We start from the raw sequence: 21,306 nt of genomic DNA on the forward strand, positions 1-21,306 counted from the left end.
TTGCATTTTCCACAAGAGATAAAAGTCTAGTTAACCTCATCATGGGAAAACTGTTAATGCAGTTTTCTCATTTCAGAATACTGTTTGATGGGGATACACTAAGGTCAGATGACTTGTAGCAGCTAGCTGATATAATAGATACAATACTTGATGTGAGAAAGACCTCAGATCCTAGTTAAGTCATTTAATATCTGTCTGCCTCAATCTTTATATCTAAAAGATGAGGATAATAATAGCCAGAACCCAGGGTTGTTGTGTGGATCAAATGAGATATTTATAAAGCACTTTGCAAACCTAAAGTTACTGTTGCTGCTGCTGCTGCTGTAGTCATAGTTGTTATCATTGTCAGAGGGCAGTTGAAGACTCATCTTCATGAATTCAAATCTGACCTCAAACACTTGTAAAGGACTTTGGAAAACTTAAAAGTCTATATAAATGCCAACCACTAGTAGTATTGTTATTATTCATGGACAGGAAAGTAAATTCTGCTAGTGGCCTTGATTAAAGATTTCACTTGGTACCTCTTCATTGTTCTTTTTTCAGGAAAGTCAAAGAAAAATATTTTCTTTTTCACTAGGTAATAATGAGTAATATGGTAGAAATCAGAAGATCTGAGTTCCAGTTCTGACCTTGCCAGTAACTGGCTTTCTTGCCTTGTTTAAGTCCTTCCAGGGACCTTAAAAATCTTGTCTAAGTCCCCCTTTTTTCAGATAAGAAAACTGAAGCCCATAGTGTTGCCGCTTTTTTAAAAAAAATTGCTATTATATGAAAAATTAAAATATTGACCAGAACAAATAATATCATAACTCAATGAAAACAAATTGCACACAGCAAGTATTCATTTTTATTCTCAAAATTCAAGTTATTACATACTTTCTTGAGCAGGGATAACAAAGCTATATGCCACCTACTGGAAAGTTTAAATACTACAATCCTTAGTAGTCAATCAGAAGGCAAAAGTCAATACAAAGACATCATCTAATACCAGACTTAATAGTGAAATTTCATAGTCAGGACAATATAAAGAGTCACATTAGGGAGCCAACAAAGCTCAAAATGTACCCCTAACTAAATAATTCCTGGCCATGCATACATAGGCAGATGGTATTTATTATAGTGTAGATAGTCAAGGATGCTTTTTTCCACCTCTGCTTTATAGATAGTTTCCTGAAAGAACTTTTGAAGGTATTTCTTCGGCTTTTCATACAGGTTTATTTCTTCATCTAATATTTGTAGAACTAAACTTTCCATGGAAGGAACTTCTTCATCCTATAAAGTATGGAAAGAAAGAAATATAGAAATAAATTTGAATTTGGAATGAATTTGAATAGAACTGAATTTGGAAGGTATGATGTTACTATTTAGTAAACGAGGCTGTGTTCCATTGAATAAAAGTGTTAAGTTGTAAGTTTTCTGAATAGCATGGAAGACAATAGCATGTTAACCCAATGATTCTTAGGGATTATTAGATATGAATGACAAAAGATACAAACAATCCAGGAACACGATTCTAGTAATTGCTTCCTTATTTAGGAAGAAATCTCAGTATTTTAAAAAAATTAAGGATTTTTTTTGCCTTGTATAAGAATTTTCTATTGACTATCTAAACTACAGCTTTAATACTTCTCTTGTCAAAGATCAGAACCCAGATTAAAGACCAAACCACTTTTGTGGAATAAAGATAGCCCCATATATGGTAAGAAAGATCAGAGAAACAAAATGTACAATTTTTAATGATTGTAGAGGTGAAAGTCACCAAAAAGCCAATTAGTTATCTCATTTTACAGATGAGATCCAGGGAAATTCCTTGGCTCACCCCACAATTACAGAGGCAGTGGAATTTGAACCCAGCTGCTCTCCAATACCCTTGGTAAATAATCACCAAGTTTCAGGTAAAGACCTTGGACTGCTATTTCTCAGAATCACAGAATTTTTACTTGGAAAGGATCTCAGTGGCCAATCCAATACATATTCAAAAAATACCATTACATGTATGTGTATATGCATCTATGTACATGTATGTGTATGTGTATGTGTGAATGTGCATATATGTTTATATATGTCCGTCCTGACCAAGGATTACCATTAAGTCTTTGTTTGAAGACCAGTAGAGGGAACTTAACTTTTCTAAAGGCAGCCCATTCTACTCTAACACAGTTATAACTGATAATATTTAGTGCTCCTGGTTTGATCTCAGTACCAAATACAGCACATCCAATCCCTATTGCACATTCTAACCTTTCATATTAGAATCCAGCTAACAAGTTCCCTTGAGTTTTTTCTTCTCTAGACTAAATTTTTTTTTCATTTGACCCTCATATATCTTAGACAAGTCCTTCACCACACTGGTTGTCTTCTTCAGTACATTCTCCACCTAGTCAATATCTTTACAAATCATTGTACCCAACAAACAATAGTATAATTGTGATTGGACTGGGACAAAAGCACAGGTCTATCATCATTCCTTATTCCTGAAAGCTGTAGCCCAAGATTGAATTAGCTTTTCTGGATGCTACGTCACAGTTTATTCATAATGACTTATAGCTTACTAAAAAACAAAAAGATCTAAATCTTTTTTTTTTTTGACAAAGTATGCCTTAAACATAGACTTATGAAGCAATTTGCTAAACCCAAGTTTGAGACTTTGCATTTTTCCTGTTGAATTCATCTCATTAGATTTGGCCCAATCTTTAGCCTGACAAAATTTTATTCCAGTCTAAGTTTATATTCCTGTGTGTGTTAGCAGTCCCACCCAGCTTTGGGTCTTCTGTAGATTTAATCAGCATGTCATTTATTCTTTTATCTAAGTCATCAATAAAAATGTTAAACAACACAGGGACAAACAATTTAGAGCTGTAATTATCAGATAAACAATAGCTTTTTCCTCCAATAAATTTCAGTTGAGTTTTAAGATATCTCTATTTGAAATTAATCATGCTTATTTTTCAAAGGCAAGTTATGGATGTCTTATTTTAAGCCCAACCAAAATCATACAGATTTCTGACTGAAGATGAATAACTATAACACCAAAGAAATATGAATAGGACAGTATGAATAAAACTTAAAAATCACAGGTTGTGCTAATCATATCATACAAAATTATTTAAAAACTGCACCAAAATATAATACTCCATATTTTAAAATATGATATGGTTTACTTTGAAACAATCATGAAGTAACAATTATTTTAAAGAATTACATTAATTTATGGATATTTTCTTTTAATTTGAAACTTCTAATTTTGAAAAGAATTATTCATATCTAAAAATGTTACTACATTATTAACTGTAAGAGCTTACAGGTCTTTAAATCTAAGGTTATTTAAGCATAAAGTCATGTAGTATGTTCTATAATATTTAATATTAAACAAAACAATTAAATTCAATCCAGTAAACTATTGTTGATAGCCTAATGTGTGTAGATATTGTGCTAGGTGTTGGGGCTACAGAGACAGAATGAAAAACAACCCCTGCTTTCAGAGAGCATAAATTCATTACAGTAGGGGAAGAAAAAGACATATATCCATTATGGTCCATTTTCTCTTCTAGCTCCATGGGCTCACAGAGTTTTCTTTGAAGTCAATGGGAATCCCAAACATAACTAAACTCTTCAGGGAAGCTGAGACTGAAAAAATACTACTAACTCTAGGCAATGAAAAACATACAGCTTTCAAAAGCAGTCAGCAAATTTCCATATACTTTTGAATATTTTGAAAGATTAGGTAAAATAAATGCCACATTTCTATATAATTGGATCTAATTTTCAGTGTTTTTATGGGGTTTTATTTGGAGAAATAGAAATTTAAGAGAGAGGAATGGGGATCCACAAATTTCATAGTATTACCACTAACATGTAGTAGAAAAAGATTGTCAGAACTTGTCTATATTAACTTATCTATATTATCTTATTCCCCTTTATCATAAAAAAGTTATATCTATTCTCATGAAAGCTAATTATTCTTTTAGTCCACCTGATTACTCAGGACCTTGTACCAGAAGATGTCTGGAGATGTTATGGATCTCCAATCAATTTTTTCTCCACTGAATCCTTTCATCTGACTATAGATATGTTCAGTTTTCTCAAAGCCTTAAAAAAAACAAACTTTCTCCACTACTTTTCCATGCATACCAGGTATTTTTCAATTTTTTTCTTCAATGTTGAACTTTGAGAAAACATTTTATGCAGTTGATGCTGTATTTCTTTGTTGTTCAGTTGTTTCAATTATATCTGACTCTCTGTGACTCTTTTGTGGGATTTTCTTGGCAAAGATACTAGAATGGTTCACCATGTCCTTCAGCTCATTTTACAAATGAGGAAATAGAGGCAAGCAGGGTTAAGTGACATGTCCTGGTTCACACAGCTAGTGTCTCAGTCCATAATTGAACTCAGGAAGATGAAGTTTTACTGATCCTGCACTCTACCCACTTGCCATCTAGCTGCTACTTCTATTCTATCCACTTTTTCTTTTACTGTTTGAAATTATGCTTCTACCACTACTCTACTAAAACAGCTCTCTCAAAGGTCATTAAGGGTCTGATAACCAATTCAGTGGCCTTATTTTCAATCTTAGTACAACTTGACCTCTCTGTTACTATTGGCTACTCCTTCCTACTGAATTCTCTCTATTCCCTTGATTCCCTGAAAGTCACTTCTCTCTCCTAACTGGAAATCAGGAAACATCTTATCTGTCTTTCCCACTGATTTCTTATCCTGATCTCTTAAAATAAGTGTTCCCCAAGGAATTCTCCTTTTCTTTCTTTTCAAAATTAAAACCATAAGAATTTCAAATTAAAATAAAATACACATAATGTAATTCTGTAAAATAATTGTTACTTCATTATTGTTTCAAAGTGAAGCATAACATATTTTTAAAATTTTGCCTCCAAGCAGTCACCAAATCCACATCTCCCAAATCTGTCTACTCTTCTTTACTTCTTTTCCAGCTTCTGCATCCTAATTTTGCTCTAATTTATGTGTTCATCACTTCTTTTCCAGAAGGATTGTGATAGGCTTCTTTATTAGTTTCTTTTCTAATTCATGGTGAAATTACCTTCCTAATGTAAAGGTATGACTATGTCATATGTTACTAAAAATATCACTACTTCAATTATCAACAAATAATTATGTTGTCCCCCACTAGACTAGGCACTGGGCTAAGTGGATAAAAAGACAAAAGCAAAAGTGTCCACTCCACAAGTTATACTCTGATTTGGGGAAACAATGTATATTCAAATAAGTATATACATAGAAACTATATTCAAGGTAATTATAGAATGGAATATGGCAGCAACTGGAAGTTTAGCGATAGTCTCACATATAATATGGTGTTAAGCTAAGCTCTGGAGTTTTCTGGACTTGGGTATTAGCCAATGGAAAGACATATAGAATATAGGGCAATATGTATGAAGATCAGCAAGTAGACTAACATGGTTGGACCTTACAGTATATTGAGGAGAATAATGTGTAAGAAGATTGGAAAAGTAGGAAAGACAAGTTGTAAAGGGTGTTAATGCTCACAAGAGGCGTTTATATTTGATCCTACATGTTAAAAGGAGACACTGGAGTTTTTGGAGTAGAAGTAGTGACATGGTTAGACTGTGCACTTTAGAAAAATCAAACTGACATCTGTATGGAAGATGTATTAGAGAGGAGAGGCACTTACAGCAGAAGATAACATAGGAGGATATTGTCCTTGTCCAGGTGAGAGGTAGTGAGAGCTTAATTAGTGAGTTAGCAATGTGTGGAAATGGCAGGATTTGGCAAATGATTGGCCATTGCTATGAATTGAGGCTGATAATTAGTCACCTGAGTGACTAGAAGGATGAAACAGAAATAGTGAAGTTCAGAAGAGGGATGAAGTTTTTTTTAAACATACCAAGTTTTTGCTACCTATGGAATATTTAGATTAAAATCATCAGTGGGCATTTAGTGATGCTCAAGTGGGAATCTCTATCATACAAACACATACAATGCACTGTCTCTTCAAATATATACATACATATAATATAATTACATATATAGAAGACAAAGTAATTGGATTCATGGTCACTGAATTCGAGTATAGAGAGTATAGAGAGAAAAGAAGAAAGGGCCCAGGACAGAACTACCCACAATTAGTGCTTAGCCAAGTACCTAGAAAATGAAAGGCTCTACTAAATACTAAATACTACTTAACTTGACATGAAATGGAGAAAAATCTAGCAGAAGGGCATGAGAAGGAGAAGCTACAGGAGGAGATGGCAATCAATAGTGTGAGATGCTGCAGAGTGGTCAAAAAGAAAATAAGAACTGAGGGGGAAATCATTAAATTAAGCAATAATTTATAACTTTTGAGAGAGGTTTCAGTTGAGTGATGAATTGTAATAGGTATGTGGAATATATATATTATATATATATAATATATATATTATAGAACATTTAGAAAAGAGAAGAGACAAAGTTGAGGCACCAAGTACAGATAGTTTTTTTCAAGGAGAGGACAGTGAAGGGGAGGAGAGATATAGGATAATTCAAGACAGTTAATGGTGGCAGTATGATCTGGTGAGTTTGGTTTTTTTTTGGTAAGGATGGCAGAGGATTATCATGTTTGTAGGAATCAAGTAAAGGTCCAATAAATTGGAAGATGCTGAAGATTAGCGCAAGAGGGGATAAGTATAGGTAATATGCTGGAGAAGATAGGGAGGAGATGGCTTGGATGTGAAAACTACATTTTCATCAGAGATGGGAGGAAATAGCGGGTAATGGGGTCAAGGAGTTTTAGAACTCCATTTTCTCAGTAATGTATGTGGTAAAGTCCTTAACTGAGAAGCTAAGGTAGGGGTAAAAAAGAAGGTATGGGTAAAAAATGCACCGTGGGAAGCCGGAAGAAGAGAAGCTTTAGAACATTACTGCATCGAATGGAATGCAAGATTGGCTAAGGAGAAGTAAAAGGATTACCTCGCTAACAAGAAGGATCCATTATTATTAGGTTATTTAATTGTAGTGGATCTAGTGCCTCAGTTATATAACTTTATTTAACTTTGGTCAACAATAGGCAAATAGGAATAGAAGAGACAAGATAGCAGGAGTGAGGTAGATTGGGATTTGACAAGGCATGAGTAGTAATAAAATGAGGGATTAAAAAGTAGAGGAGAATTTTGAATTGCTCTGATTAATTAAAGGGTTGAGCTTGGGAGGGATGAAAGAGAAACCAAAGCAGGGTACTGAGAGTAGAAGTGCTGAAGGATAGAATGAGGAGAAAGACTAGATTTAGGAGTGGTAAGGCAGAGGAGAAGGTGGAAAAATAAATTATGATCACACAAAGGAAGTTCAGAGGGGTTTTTATTATTTTTTTTTAAATCATGGAAGTAGAAGACTTGTGGTTGATGGGAAGAGCAATACTATGTAGTAAATGGAGTAGAGAAGTTGGTTGTGGGAAGTTAGTAGATTAATAGCCAGAAGGGTTAGGTTAGGTATTTGAGGAAACATGAACAACTGGAGACAGCTCATTATCAAGATCATTTTCTACTTCACTAATGCATCTTTCAATTTTTTTCTTGAGAGTCAGTTCTAACATTTGAATAATTTATTCATGTCTTTTAAAAAAGTAGCTAGTTAATACAAGTGAGCACCTCAGGAATTTAATCTCCAAACTTGGGTGGATGTAATTTAATGCTAATTGTAATAACTTTGAAACCAAAATTGCTAAGAAAAAAATTTGTGGGGAAAAAATTATCTTTTAAAATATAGGATTTAAACACTCATGGATATGCATCATTGTATACATCTGTACACAGTTAATGATTGGCTTTAGAAGTGGTGTTGATCTTAGAAGTGAAATAGTATAGTGGATTTAAAGGCAAATATCTAAATGACTAGCAATTTCAGACTGCTTATAATTTGCAAGTAATAATACACATGTTGGGTAGTCATTTCTTTTACCTCTTTGGTTGCTAGGATTTGACGGAGCTCTTTCTTAAGATCAATAAAACGATCATGAAAGATGGCCATGGACCAAGGTTCTGTGAAGAAGCTGGTTAAAAAAAGAAAAAAATTCATTATCCAGTGAACCTCTCATTATCATTGATAAAGTATTTACCTGCTTTTTTGCCTTTATAAATTACAGTTCTGGACCCATCATGATCGTTTGTTCATAAAATGCCTCCCGCAACAGCATAGTCAATCAATTTTTTTAATGGATGTTCCTGATGTACAGCCAGCTTCAGTAATTACATTTAAAGTGGTTTAATTCAGAGCTGTGGCAAGACCCAGTGAAGAATCCTGATTTTATCAGAATTTAAAAGCCTGTAGACTTGTAAAGAACTGTGTCTCCATTATCTGTCCTCATTTGAGAAAAGCAGATTGCAGGATTAGCTGAACTGCTGCATAAACAAATTAAATTTATGTAGACAATGACACAAATGTTGTTCATCATTAAGGTTTCTGGATTAATAATGACAAGAAAACAGGACACCACCGTTTCACAATATGTTCTTCACACCGGTGCATGGATATTTAATCAACTCTCTTCCATGAGAAAAGTTCTTTTTAATATTTACTTATTTCTAACTTTTTTCAGAAAATGATTTTAATGAATACTTTCTATCAAAAACAATGTGATGATTAATTTTTAAATAGTTAACATTTATAAACATAGAATCAATTGGATAACCAGGGACATTCCAGTAAAAAAATAAATGTAAGTTCTTCAGAGCATCAGAGACGCATTAACTAAAAGAGATTTATTCTTCTTTGAATGCATGTGTATGTGTAATTTCCATTAGTTTTAATAGATGTCATTTGTGAGAAAGGACTAACCCCATAAAAAGTTGGTATACTGGGATTAAATAGATGCACATTTCATATTTTCTAAACTTTAATTGATAGTCAACTTAGTTCAAAAGAAATTATATAAGAGTTTGAATGATGATTATACCAATAGAAGATGTATTTAAGAAAATTTTTATCCCATTCTCTATAGTCCTGTCAAATGTGAATTGATTGCTATGTGTCTGGGTTATTGTATACTGCCTGGTTAGCTTGAGTTATAGTTACATGCCAACTTCAACAAGACTGAACAAGCGTTTTAAACTCTTTTCATGACCAATTGTTTAGAACCAATTTTATTGACTGGGAGAAGTTCTGGTTATATCGTCAAAATGGGAGAAGTTCTGATTATATCGTCAAAATAGTCAAAGTAAACAGTTTAAATGTTTGGATTGCATATACTCTACTTTGAACTGCAAGCTTCTAGGCAAAGGTACTGTGTTTTCTGAATAGTACCCACCAACGAATGGCTAAATACTATTATTGAAGAATGAAAAGCATTAGCTTTCCAAAAAAAATTAAATGAACTGTGCAATTTGGGAACTGTAAATAATATTACCAGTTATGGAAGGAGTTAATCACATGGATCACAATGAAAATAGCTAGACATTGTGTTTGAAGGACTACTTTCACTGGGCATCCTCTAGCACAAATGGATATGAACATCAGCAATGTGTCCCAGGGAAATTTGTCTAGAACCCTTAAACACAAAGACCAGAGCCACTGAGTCATAAATGGCATTACTCTTGCTATAATAAACGTTTTTTGGGGGGCCTATGTATACAGGAGCAAACATGCAGATCACTTTAGTACAAACAAACAGCCACATAGGTGGTCTTCTGGAGCATCCTAATAAGACTGCCTCATCACCCTGCTTCCAAATCCATAATACAGTTTTCTTTCAAGACATATTATGTGTCTAGAATACCACTGTTCCTGCTGTATAAAAGAGACATATAAAATCCTAGAGTCATAGATGTAAGACTAGAAGGAATTGAAAGGTAATTTATTTTGTAGATAAGTAAACCAGGCCTAGAGATGTTAAATGATTTGCCTGACATCATACAAGTAATAATGGACATGACCTTTTAATTATTAAAATGTATTTTTCCATTATTTTTTTTCAAATTAGCACCACTAGTTTTAGACGATAAGTTCATACTATCATGCCTAGAACATAGATAAATGTAATCAAAGGGAAACTGAGTGATGAAGATTTCTTGTTCTATCTTATTTTGTACTTTTTCACTCTACCTCCAGAGTGCCCAGAGTAAACAAAATGTACTTATTATATGTTATTCACTGGTTGAAATGGAATGTTTTTCCACTGAGGTTCCTGCCTCAATTACAATACTGTTATTGGTTTGCAATACTAGAGGGTTGGGAGACCCCAGCCCATATCTCTCTCCATTCCCCCTTTCATCTCTGTGTAACATGTAAAAAAATTTAGCAGTACTTTTTGGAAAAATATCAAGTGTTATTTTTAGTAAAATGTTTCCCATACAGAAATATTGTCAGAAAAACTTAATTTTATTTGAAAAATTGATATCCAACAATGTTATTTCTGCATATCAAATTTCTTCCCCTAAACAAGAACTGATTTTTATAAAATTTCATTTAGATTTCCTTTCTTAAAAGAACAACTCTTGGGTTCCATTAAAACAAAGTGTGATAATGAAAAAGACACCCTTGAAAGCAAACCAACAAGTTGACTTCGTGAGGCCCATTTTGAATTTTATTATTACTTCAACTGTGGTCCCTAAGGGCAAGATGCAAAGGGGGCTTGAGAGTATAATACTCTTCAGTGTTGAAGATGAAGCTGGCAAACTACCAACAGTGGCTTGTAGGCTCCTAAACTATCATGAGAACAGCATCTGCCACATGTGTTTGCATCATTAAGTCTTTCATAACCTGCCAAACTGATCAAGCTAAATGTGTACAAGATGACAGTATTAGCCAGGGGCAAAACAGGGATTTCAAAACTTAGTCGATTCCTGAAAAGGAGACAGGAGCCCACAGTAGGAATCCTATTGAAAGGTTTTTCCATATCTATTGTGCTGTCATCAGAAGGCATTTGGAACTCTAGAGTCTCCAGGAAGAAAACTATTAGCTCTTCCTAATATGTTCCTGCCTTTCATCAAAGGGTAACCTTAAAAATACTCCATGTCAAGTGTTTGAATTTTGCAACACAATTAGCAACACTTCCAAATTCAGATGAAGTCACTGGCAAATATAGGCGTGGCTTGATGTTAGATATACATCCAAATTATTAAACATTATAATAAAAAAATGAAGAATTTTATGAAAATATATACCTCTGACCCTACTGCTAGTAATAAATTCATTTAGCCAATATGGTTATGGCATTTTGCAGTGTTCTTTCATAGTTCTTAGAGCAAGGGTTTTTCCCTCTTGGAGGGAAGGTAACCATTTAAAAATATTTAGAAGATAATCTTAAAGCAGCTGTTGTAATGGTGCCCATTTTTTCCATATTATGTTTTATGTTCTATTCCTCCAGTATTTACCACAGCATTTCATTCAGCCACCAAGATGCTGTGTCTGGTGACTCACTTGTAAATAACATTAATGCTTCCTTCCTTAACACTTTTGCTTTAGGCTTCTTTGTGTTCAAATTTGATATTATCTCTCTTTAGGACATGCATTTAATATAATATTTTCCCCAATTACATGCTAAAATAATTTTTTAAAAACATTTACAATTTTTTGAATTCTAAATTCTATCCCTTTCTCCCTCCTTCAGACAATAAGCAATCCAATATAGTTTATATAAGTACAATCATATAAAACATTTCCATATTGTTCCCTTTTGAACATTTATTTTTATTAGAGCAAACAAGGCTGCATAGGGATCTTGAAATAAGGGATTTTTTTGTTGCATTTTCCCATATTTCTTTTAAAAACTACAGTTGTTTCACTAAATACACATTAAGCATCTTATCACTTCCAAAGAGGCAGAGTTTTAGATGTCTTCAGGTTCTTTTTATATGGCAAGAACTTGATAAAGTGGCTGATTCTCAAATCAGAATGTGATGAAACGTGATGGTATCTACATTTCCCTTAATGGACAAGTATGTTTCTTAGAGTGAGGTTTTCATTGTAATGATTTAAAACTTGTTTATTAAAAATCTAAGCTCTTCAACTACAATATGAACTTGGTTATAATTGCCAAGTAGAATGAAATTGATTATAGTAGATTTTAGTAGTAGATTTGAAGTACTTGAAGTACTTTCAAGTACAAGAAGTACTTGAAAGGTGACCTGTCTTGACAAGAAAAAGAGAGTCCTTATACATTTATCCATACATATGTATCACAATTTATAGATGCAAAGGACTTTCAAATATGTTATCTTGTTTGATCATAGTATCCCTGTGGGGTAGGCAGAGAAGATATTGTCCTACAATTTAAAAAAATTGACTTGAGAGTGATTGTGGTTTTCCCAGGCCCATACAGCAAATAGGCAGGGTATTAGAGTCAATGTCTTCTGACTTCTAGGTGCTATAGATCAAACAAAGGCCTTTTTTAGAGTCTAGTTTATATGCTAGAATGCAGTTACAGAAGAGAGAAGGAGGAGTACACATGAGGTGGGTCTTAAGCAACTGTTCTACTTCAAAGATATTTAGCATCAAAAAAACAAAACAAAATTTTATCACTCAGGCTTATCTCTGCAACTAATTGTACTTATTACCCCAAACTTGAATGGTGCGGACTTTTGAGAATTGTGGGAATCACATCCTGATATCACTGTTGTCCTGGCTTGTTGTTTCACTTTGCTCTGTTGAAGAAGAGGCCCTGCATTCCCAGATATGCCCAGCTCTATATCATTCTCCTGCAGTTGTTTATGGGAATAGATTTTTAGAGATAAGAAATATTTGTCTCAAGGAGCCTTGGTTTTCTTCCTTTGGCATACTCTGTCTTAGCTATACTTTCTTCTCCAACTTGATAACTCTTCCCTTCTACCCTGCTTCTTTTCTAGAACTCTCCATTCCTAGAATCTTCTATACTTGGAACTTTCCAAATTAGAAACATCCACTTTCCTAACCAATCGTCATCTCCCTGCCTGTGACATCAGAGTTAGGAAAACATTTGGCTCTGTAGGGGGTCTCAGTCTTGGAGCTTCAAGGAGCTATGAAGGGAAGACAGACCCAGGAGTCAAACAAAACTCCAAGCCTTGGGATCAGCCTCTTGAATGATTTATCGGCTCACTCCTGTTATTGGCTAAAACAAAGACTCACTGCTGATATTCCTGGTCTTGCAGGAGAGCTAAGGGAAGAGAATAATCATTTACGTAGAGCCTACTACTTGTCAGACACTATATTAAACACTTCACAATTACTTTTTCATTTGATCTACCCAGTAAAGCAGGTGCTGTTAACATCCCTATTTTCCAATTGAGGGAACTGAGGCAAATAGAAGTGATGTGACTTGTTCAGGGTCACCCAGTTAGTGCCTGAGCCTAGATTAGGTCTTCTTTCCTCCAAATCTTCTACTCTATCCACTGAGTCACCTAGATGCCTCAAGGTGTTGCCCCTGGTTGAATCCCTTTCTTTGTCCTACTTTGGTGGTTTCTCTCCTGAACCTCTCAGAGTTGGCCTGCTAGATCTGTACTACTCCAGTTTAGAAGGTAGATACTACTCCTCCTCACCCCTGTATACTCCTTTGGGTGTCTCTGATTAAACTATATGATGGTCTCTTGTTTTGAGTGATGACTGACTCATCTGGTTCCTCTGTGAAGCAAAGCAATGGATCCCTTGTTAGTCTAGTACTTTTTACTTTCACCTTGACACATGTTCCCCCCACCCCATCCTTCAACCAGGTCATGTATTTAAGTTTCAGTTGTTCAGTTGTTTTTCAGTTGTGTCTTACTCTTTGTGTTCTTATTTGGGTTTGTTTTTTTTTGGGTAAAGATACTGGAGAGGTTTGTCATTTTGTTCTCCAGCTCATTTAAAGATGAAGAATCTGAGGCAAACAATGTTAAGTGACTTACCCAGGACCACACAGCTAGTTAGTATCTGAATCCAGACTTGAACTCAGGTCTTCCTGACCCTAAGACTAGTGATCTGTGCACTATACCACCTGGTTGAGCTAATGTTGATCAAATTTAATGACACTAAGAAGGTGTATCTAAATGGAATTTAATTCTTCTTTTATTGAAGTATAAGGAATGATCAATCAATAAGTCTATATTAACACACATACATATATTTGCATGTATATACTTATACAGGTATATATACACATATACACACACAGAAGGACTGAATCTCTGATTCAGTTGATCTAAGGAACTCTGGAAGTTTCCTTCCCTTTATTTATACATATTGGCATTTTCTCTATAACTTAAAAGTATCAGAAAACTTAAAAGTGACTTTCCCAGACTCAATATATATTAAAAGCAGGTCTTAAACCAAGGTCTTTCTAGCTCCTGTGTCAGCTTTATTCACTTTTGCAGTAGAAAAAACAGTCTGAAGCTGTAAATAGCAATAGGCAGGCATTTTACACAGTGGCCATTCCAAACATGGCTCAAAATAATTTTTCATTCTGAAAATTGGGTGGCCAGTTATCCACCTTTCCTTTCATTAAGATTGTCTTTGTCCCCAAACATAAGGGCAGGTGATGATTTCCAGGTTCTCTCTTGGTTATCTTGTCCTAAGCTTCATTATGAGAAAGACAGAATGAGGTAGTGGAATCCTTAAAGTTGAGGTCAAGAAAGATTTAGTTTCAGATCTCACCTTTGGCATTTCTGTTTGATCATGGACAATTTATTATCTCTGAACCTTAATTTTTTAATCTGCACAGTTGGAAATACCTTATGTTGTAATGGAATAATAATGTATGGGAAAAAAAATTTTGCAAACTTCTCAGAACACATAAATTCCAGTTATTATTTTTAAAAGATAAAGTCCCTACAGTTTATTGTTGTATTCCTCTCAAGTGTTTTTCCCTGTACTTGTATTCTTCTTGAATATTCTTGTGAACTTCAGTTTTGGCTATTGGAGCCTAGGCAATATTGATACTGCTTACTGGATATCCAGAACGGCTGTTTCTTCTGAACCTTGGCTAGGCATGCTTCCCTGAGATCACAGGCCTACTGCTACCTAATCTTGTGTCCCTGAAATTCCAGTTCAGTTATTAAGTTGCCCTTTGTTTTAGACCTCTGCCCCTTACTCTTTTTGTTTCTTTGCATTCATAGAAAGTTGGTTTCCTTCAGGCAACACCATTTTTTGGCCAGCATAGAATTGGAATGCAACAAACTGTAACTCCTCATTTGGGTTGTAAGCTCATTGTGAAGTTGAATTATTTCATTCTTTTTATTTGTATCCTCAAGTGCCTAATAAGTAATTATTAATAGCCATCTGATATACAAAAATGCTCATATCAATCAACTGAGTCAGAAAAAGGAAGAAGTGCCCATCTTGCCCCAACTGCCAAACTCAGACTATAACTTAATCACTCTCAGATGTTTTCCAATCAGCTAGATTATTGTAAGCTTATTTTGGAGTAGTAAAAGCAAGAAAGATATTTTCTTTCTTGTTTCATTCTGCTGTTAGTAGCAAAATCTTTACTTATTTATATTTATTTGATATAGTTGATAGTCCATTCTTGGAATGCACTTCCTGCTCATCTCTGTCTAGTAGAAACCCTAGCTTCCTTAAAGGTACAATTTAAACATTGACATAGAAGGGCTTCCCTGATCCCCCTGCTTTCAGGCTTCCCTTTGCCACAAAATATATATATTTACTTTGTATATATTTAAGATTTATTTATGCACTTATCTGTGTGTGTACGCTGTTGCTACAGTAGAATTTAAGTTTCTTGAGGGGAGAGATTGTCTAATTTTTTTGGTCAGGGTATATTCAGTGCAGATTATGTGTACAGTCATACTTAATAAAATTTTGTTGTTTTTTAATGTACATTTTTTAGTCATTCACTTTTAGAGAAAATGGATAATTACCTGAAAAAGACTGGTACTAGGCATTTTATAAAAAATAAAATCTTTCATACTATATCCTAAGAATCAGTATAACTTTGTCTCCATCTCCAACACCTTCTGTATTTATCTCTACTGTCCTGAATAGTGAGAATTAGTCTTAATGCCAAGATCTTGAGAAATGAAGGATACATATCCATCACAAAAAGAATCCTATTTAATACTCTATATCTAGGCAGAAAGGTGGACTAATGCATGTAGAAGAGGTTTTCAGAAGAAAGGTGTGAAACTGAAATGGATTTCTGATTGACACGGAGTTAACTATAAAATAAAATTAATTCAAACACTCTATTCCCTGAATGTTATAGTTAATTGAAGTTTTACTCAATCTTTTTCTAAGTGTGCTATGAAAGAGCATGTCAGAAATACCTAGTGATACTGAAAAGGGAGGTCCTTATTCTTTGTAGAAAATATTTAGCTTATCAATGACCACGAGTATATTATTTCTACTTGCTGGCTTAGTATGATTGGATGAAAAGCCCCACTGATCCTAAAGCATTAACTCTTTTTTTTTTAGGTTTTGGCAAGGCAAACAGGGTTAAGTGGCTTGCCCAAGGCCACACAGCTAGGTAATTATTAAGTGTCTGAGACCGGATTTGAACCCAGGTATTCCGGACTCCAAGGCTGGTGCTTTATCCACTACACCACCTAGCCGCCCTATCATTTACTCTTAAAGCTTTAAGAAGGGTCTGTAATTTTTAAAAAAAAAAATAATGTACAGGGGAAGTTAGGTGGCACAGTGGATAAAGCACCAGCCTTGGAGTCCGGAGTACCTGGGTTCAAATCCGGTCTCAGACACTTAATAATTACCTAGCTGTGTGGCCTTGGGCAAGCCACTTAACCCTGTTTGCTTTGCCAAAACCTAAAAAAAAAATAATGTACAAAATACAAGCAACAGACTTAAAATTCAAGAAACTGGTTGAAACAGGAGTCAAGTGTTAGAGAGCTCTAGGCTGTGAAGAAGACAGATTGCTTTCCTTTTAAACATATATTTCAACTTTGGCAGAAGAAAGCACCCCAAGAAGATTGAGCAGCTCAGAATGAAACTATTGAGGATACAATTTTAAACCTCTTCAATAAAGTAGATTCCCTTTTAAATAGGAACTAGATTCTGATCTTGTTAGCTTTAATCAAATAACAGCAGCTAAACTGAGTTAACAGACCTGTATCAAAACTGAGGTGATAACTCAGATCACCTCAGAAAGTGTTGAAATGCCTTTTTTTCAACTTATGAGACTTTGAATAGCAACCATATTATTATGAAACTTCCACCAAAAAGGGAAGAAAATGTAAATGTAATAACTGACTCCATCCTAGAATGCACCAACCAGTAAAAATGGTAAACATGCCATTTGCCTGACATCTATATTTTAATTAGTTTGATTTGTCACAGTGTCAATTATTTTTTCCTACCCCTAAAAGAGCAGATAATATTTTTATGAATTTGACTCTTCATTTACTATTATTTAAGCCTTTTGTGTATATTAATACAACATATATGGTTCCACTAATGTAATGGTTGGTTTGTCAGAATAAAATAATTTTTGTTGTTGTCATTTCAGTTGTCTTCAGCCCTTTGTAACCTAATTTTAAGGTTTTTCTTGGCGAAAATAGTGGAATGATTTGCAATTTCCTTTTCCAGCTAATTTTTAAATTTCATTTTTTTAGGTTTTTGCAAGGCAAACAGAGTTAAGTGACTTGCCCAAGGCCACACAGCTAGGTAATTATTAAGTGTCTGAGACCGGATTTGAACCCAGGTACTCCTGACTCCAAGGCCTGTGTTTTATCCACTACACAACCTAGCTGCCCTTAAATTTCATTTTTAACAATTGAGTTACTAAGGCAAATAGCATTAAGTGCCTTGCCCAGAAAATTGCCTAGGCCTTTCCACACAGCTAGTGTCTGAGGCCAGATTTGAACTCATGAAGCTATCTTCCTGATTCTAAGCTCAGAGCTCTATCCACTATGCCACTTAGCTGCCTATAAACCAAAACATTGAGTAAAAAAAAATTGTTTTATTTTTCTTTTAAAGGAGTATCCAGTGAATCAATAAAATGGTTTGGTTGATTTGTCCATTAATGAACTTGACTTTGAGAGTAACTGGAACTTCATTAGAGTCAAAACTCTTGTACACACAGAAACATTTTTATTTTGATTTAAAACACAAGTATTTTATTTCTAACTTAGGTGAATTGGCCTATAAGTTGCTGTTATTAATTGTTTTGCATATCTAGTGATATTTCAATCTAATTATTGTATACAAATTACTTTCTATATAATTTTTATAGGGCAATATTTTTAGAGATGTGTATACTCCTTTACATATAATTAAACTAGATTAATATTTAGCTTCAAGTATTTTCCTTCTTATTCTGTCTTTAAAATTTCTCTCTACATAGATATATTTATTAGGAGCTACATTAATTATATTTGTAAAATAAAGCTATTTTCACTGAAAGTTATCTAGTGACTTACATTGATTTGCTATTTAAGTTCAAGATTAATAGTATGAAGCAAGGTTAGCATTTAATTCCAGAAGAAAAGAAAAGCTCTTAGGGCTTTAGCATCCCTTCATGTGTTCTTCCTTTCTTATTCTGCTTCTCTGTTCATAAAAAGCACAACCATTTTCCTCTAATTAGGTTGCAAAGAGTTCTAAGGAGCATTAGTCCCACTCAGCCTTTTGGTCATGCTCACAGCTGTCCCCATTTCCTATCTATTTTCTGAAGTTAAAAAAAGAATCTATATCTATATCTATCTATATATCTTTATCTTTATCTATATCTATATCTATATCTATATCTATCTCTATCTCTATCTCTATCTCTATCTCTATCTATATATCTCATGTAAGTATGAGAAATATCTTTTGGGTGACTGGAACACTAATGCTTCAGGAACTTACAAACTCCAGAAAGCAAGATACTGTCTATTATTTCTTTGGTTAAACAATTTCTCATATTTAAAAACTATTAGCAATCTAATTTAGACACAGAGTATATGTACTACATTGAATAGAACCAATTTTTATAAACTTTCTTTTTAAGATTCTTTTCTAGTAAATGGATTTATATCTTTTTTGCCAAAAGGTAAAATTAAAAATCATCAGAGAGGTTCCTTCACTTCCCTAATGTCTCCATTATTTTTTTAGGTTTCTTATTTCTAAGAATTAAGCATTAAAAATACAACTGCTATTGAATTCTCTTTCTAGTCTCATAAAAATGACACTAATTATTTAATCTCTTTAAATATAAACCATCAAATTCATATTATGTGCAAACTTACACATATTATGTATGTATAAATCATCTCTAATTTGAAAAGAATATAGAATTGAGCCCACAAAATCATTTTAGTGTGATTATGATAGTTTGGTGATTTTTTTTAGCACTTCTCCTAGGCAGTTACTAGGAACACGTAAAATATGAAAACTGATGTAGTGGAAACTCATGAAGAAAATGTTCATATCCAATTCAAGGGCTCTTGACTGTATTTCAAATACTGAATTAAGGAGAACTGTTCATTTTTAGGGAAAAGGTATTTTCATAAATCCATTTTAAACTAGAACAGAATTTTTTAGAGCTGATTAGAACTTTAAAGATCACTTGTTTCTTTTAAAGCAGTTGATGAAATTGTAGACTAAGTGATTTGTCTATGACAGTGCTAGACTTGTAACCCAAGTCCTGATTCCTTGTTCTATGTTATCCTCATACTCTAACCCAGTTATTTCAAAAACCAATACAATACAATGCAATGCAATACAAGCACAAAAATACATACACACATTTTGTACCTCTGACTTCTCCCTGCTGCTTAGTACATCTGGGAAAATACAGTAAGATGCAGTCACAGAAGGGGAATTTTTTATGAAACCCAGTGTAGTTGTATTTCCTTTCACATATCCTGGAGGCTCATATGAGTATTAATTACTTTTGTTCTTTGAACATTCAAATGACCCATAGACAAAAAAGTAGCTAGCCTAATTAAATCTATCAATACTATTAATAGTTTTTTCTCCTTAAATATAATTGATTAATACTACATTGGCTTCTCTGATTGACTATCATATTCCCCGTAGTATATGTTCTATAGCTCCTATTCTTGTCATAAGACTGTGTAGACATCAGCTGTGTCAAACTCTGGCTGCAGGTCAAATTGCAGCCACAACACACCCGAGTGAAAAAGATTAAAATGTAATTGGGAGATACTTAGCAAAAAACATAGAATAGAACATAGATAATGTTAATGTGATATTTTTAAGGTGATAGGCAACTGTAGACATCTGTATGTGTGATTTAGTGGCTCCATTTCTATTTGAGTTTGGCATCATTGATCTACACTATCCTCTTTTTTTCTCAGAAGACCTCGTTCTCCTACTTTGCTGAGAAAATTAAGGCCGCTTGTCATAAGCTAACTCTTCTCCCCAATTCTCATCTTAAATCCTCTCAATATCATCCCCTCTTTTCTCCTCCTTTCCTTCAGTCTTCAGGCAAAAAAATGGGCCCTTTTTTCTCAGGCTATTGTACTTATATGCTTAATCTCTTTTCATTCTATCTTCTCCATTATCAGTTTTCTTGTTTGCTGGTTTCTTTGCTGCTGCCTACAACTACCCCTTGTGCCTTACTCATTTGCTCTCTCCTAAAAGAAAAAAAAAACCTGTCACTTTATGTCATCCTCTTAAATCATCATTCTATGTATCTTCTCTGTGTTACAGATAAAATCTTAGAAAAAGCTTTCTATTTTTGTTGCCTTGACTTTTTCACCTTCCATTTCCTTTTTATCTCCTTGCAATCTGGTATCCTAATTCACAATTTAACTGAAACGATTCTCCCCATGACCACTAGTGATCAATTTATTTCTTTATCCAATAGCCTTTTCTCAGTTCTTATCCTTCTTGAACACTCTGTAGTTCTAGATAGTTTTCTTCCTTATGTTTTCTTGCCTATATTTCTTCTGGTTCTCCTACTTATTTGGCCAGTCCTTGGTTTCCTTTGTGAGATCATCATTAATGTCCCATGGCATTTGTTTGGATATCCATGGCTCTGTTTTGAGTCCTTTTATTTTCTTTTGCCAATATTCTTCCTTTGATATCAGCTCACATGTGTTCACATATAATTTATATGTTAATTACTGTCCTCTCAACAAATCTATATGTTCAGTCCCTACCTCTCCTCTCCCAAGCTCCTGCATCACCAACTTCCTGCTAAAGTCCCACTATCACCTCAAACAATTTACACCCAACTCATCCCTCCTTCTAACTTTTCTATTTCTATTGAGTACTACCACCTTTCCAGTTTCTCAGATTCAAAATGTTGAGTTATCCTTGATTCTTTACTCTTCCTTTCCATATTGTTACAAATCTTGCCTATTCTATACCCAGAACATCTCTCACATACTTTTCTGTGCTCACATAAACATCACCCTTGTTATGTTCTCCTCACTTTTTGCCTTCTTAATTCTTCTTTCCCCATGTGATAATTTCCCTTGTTAGTCC

The 21,306-nt window shown here is 34.1% G+C and overlaps 1 protein-coding gene across 3 annotated transcripts in view; it reads right to left on the reverse strand.

Annotated features, from left to right (window-relative positions):
• Positions 1-811: 811 nt before the first annotated feature.
• Positions 812-21,306, reverse strand: part of CFAP61 (cilia and flagella associated protein 61) — a 351,604-nt gene continuing 331,109 nt past the window's right edge. For all 3 annotated transcript variants that reach the window (XM_074209348.1, XM_074209349.1, XM_074209347.1), the window contains 2 exons: positions 7,921-8,011; positions 812-1,269 (listed from right to left, as the gene is read on the reverse strand). In XM_074209348.1, the coding sequence (XP_074065449.1) occupies positions 1,069-1,269; positions 7,921-8,011 (292 nt within the window). In that variant the 3' untranslated portion in view covers positions 812-1,068. The remainder of the gene's footprint in view (positions 1,270-7,920; positions 8,012-21,306) is intronic.

Source organism: Macrotis lagotis, chromosome 1 (genome assembly GCF_037893015.1).
Source record: "Macrotis lagotis isolate mMagLag1 chromosome 1, bilby.v1.9.chrom.fasta, whole genome shotgun sequence".
NCBI lineage: Eukaryota > Metazoa > Chordata > Mammalia > Peramelemorphia > Peramelidae > Macrotis > Macrotis lagotis.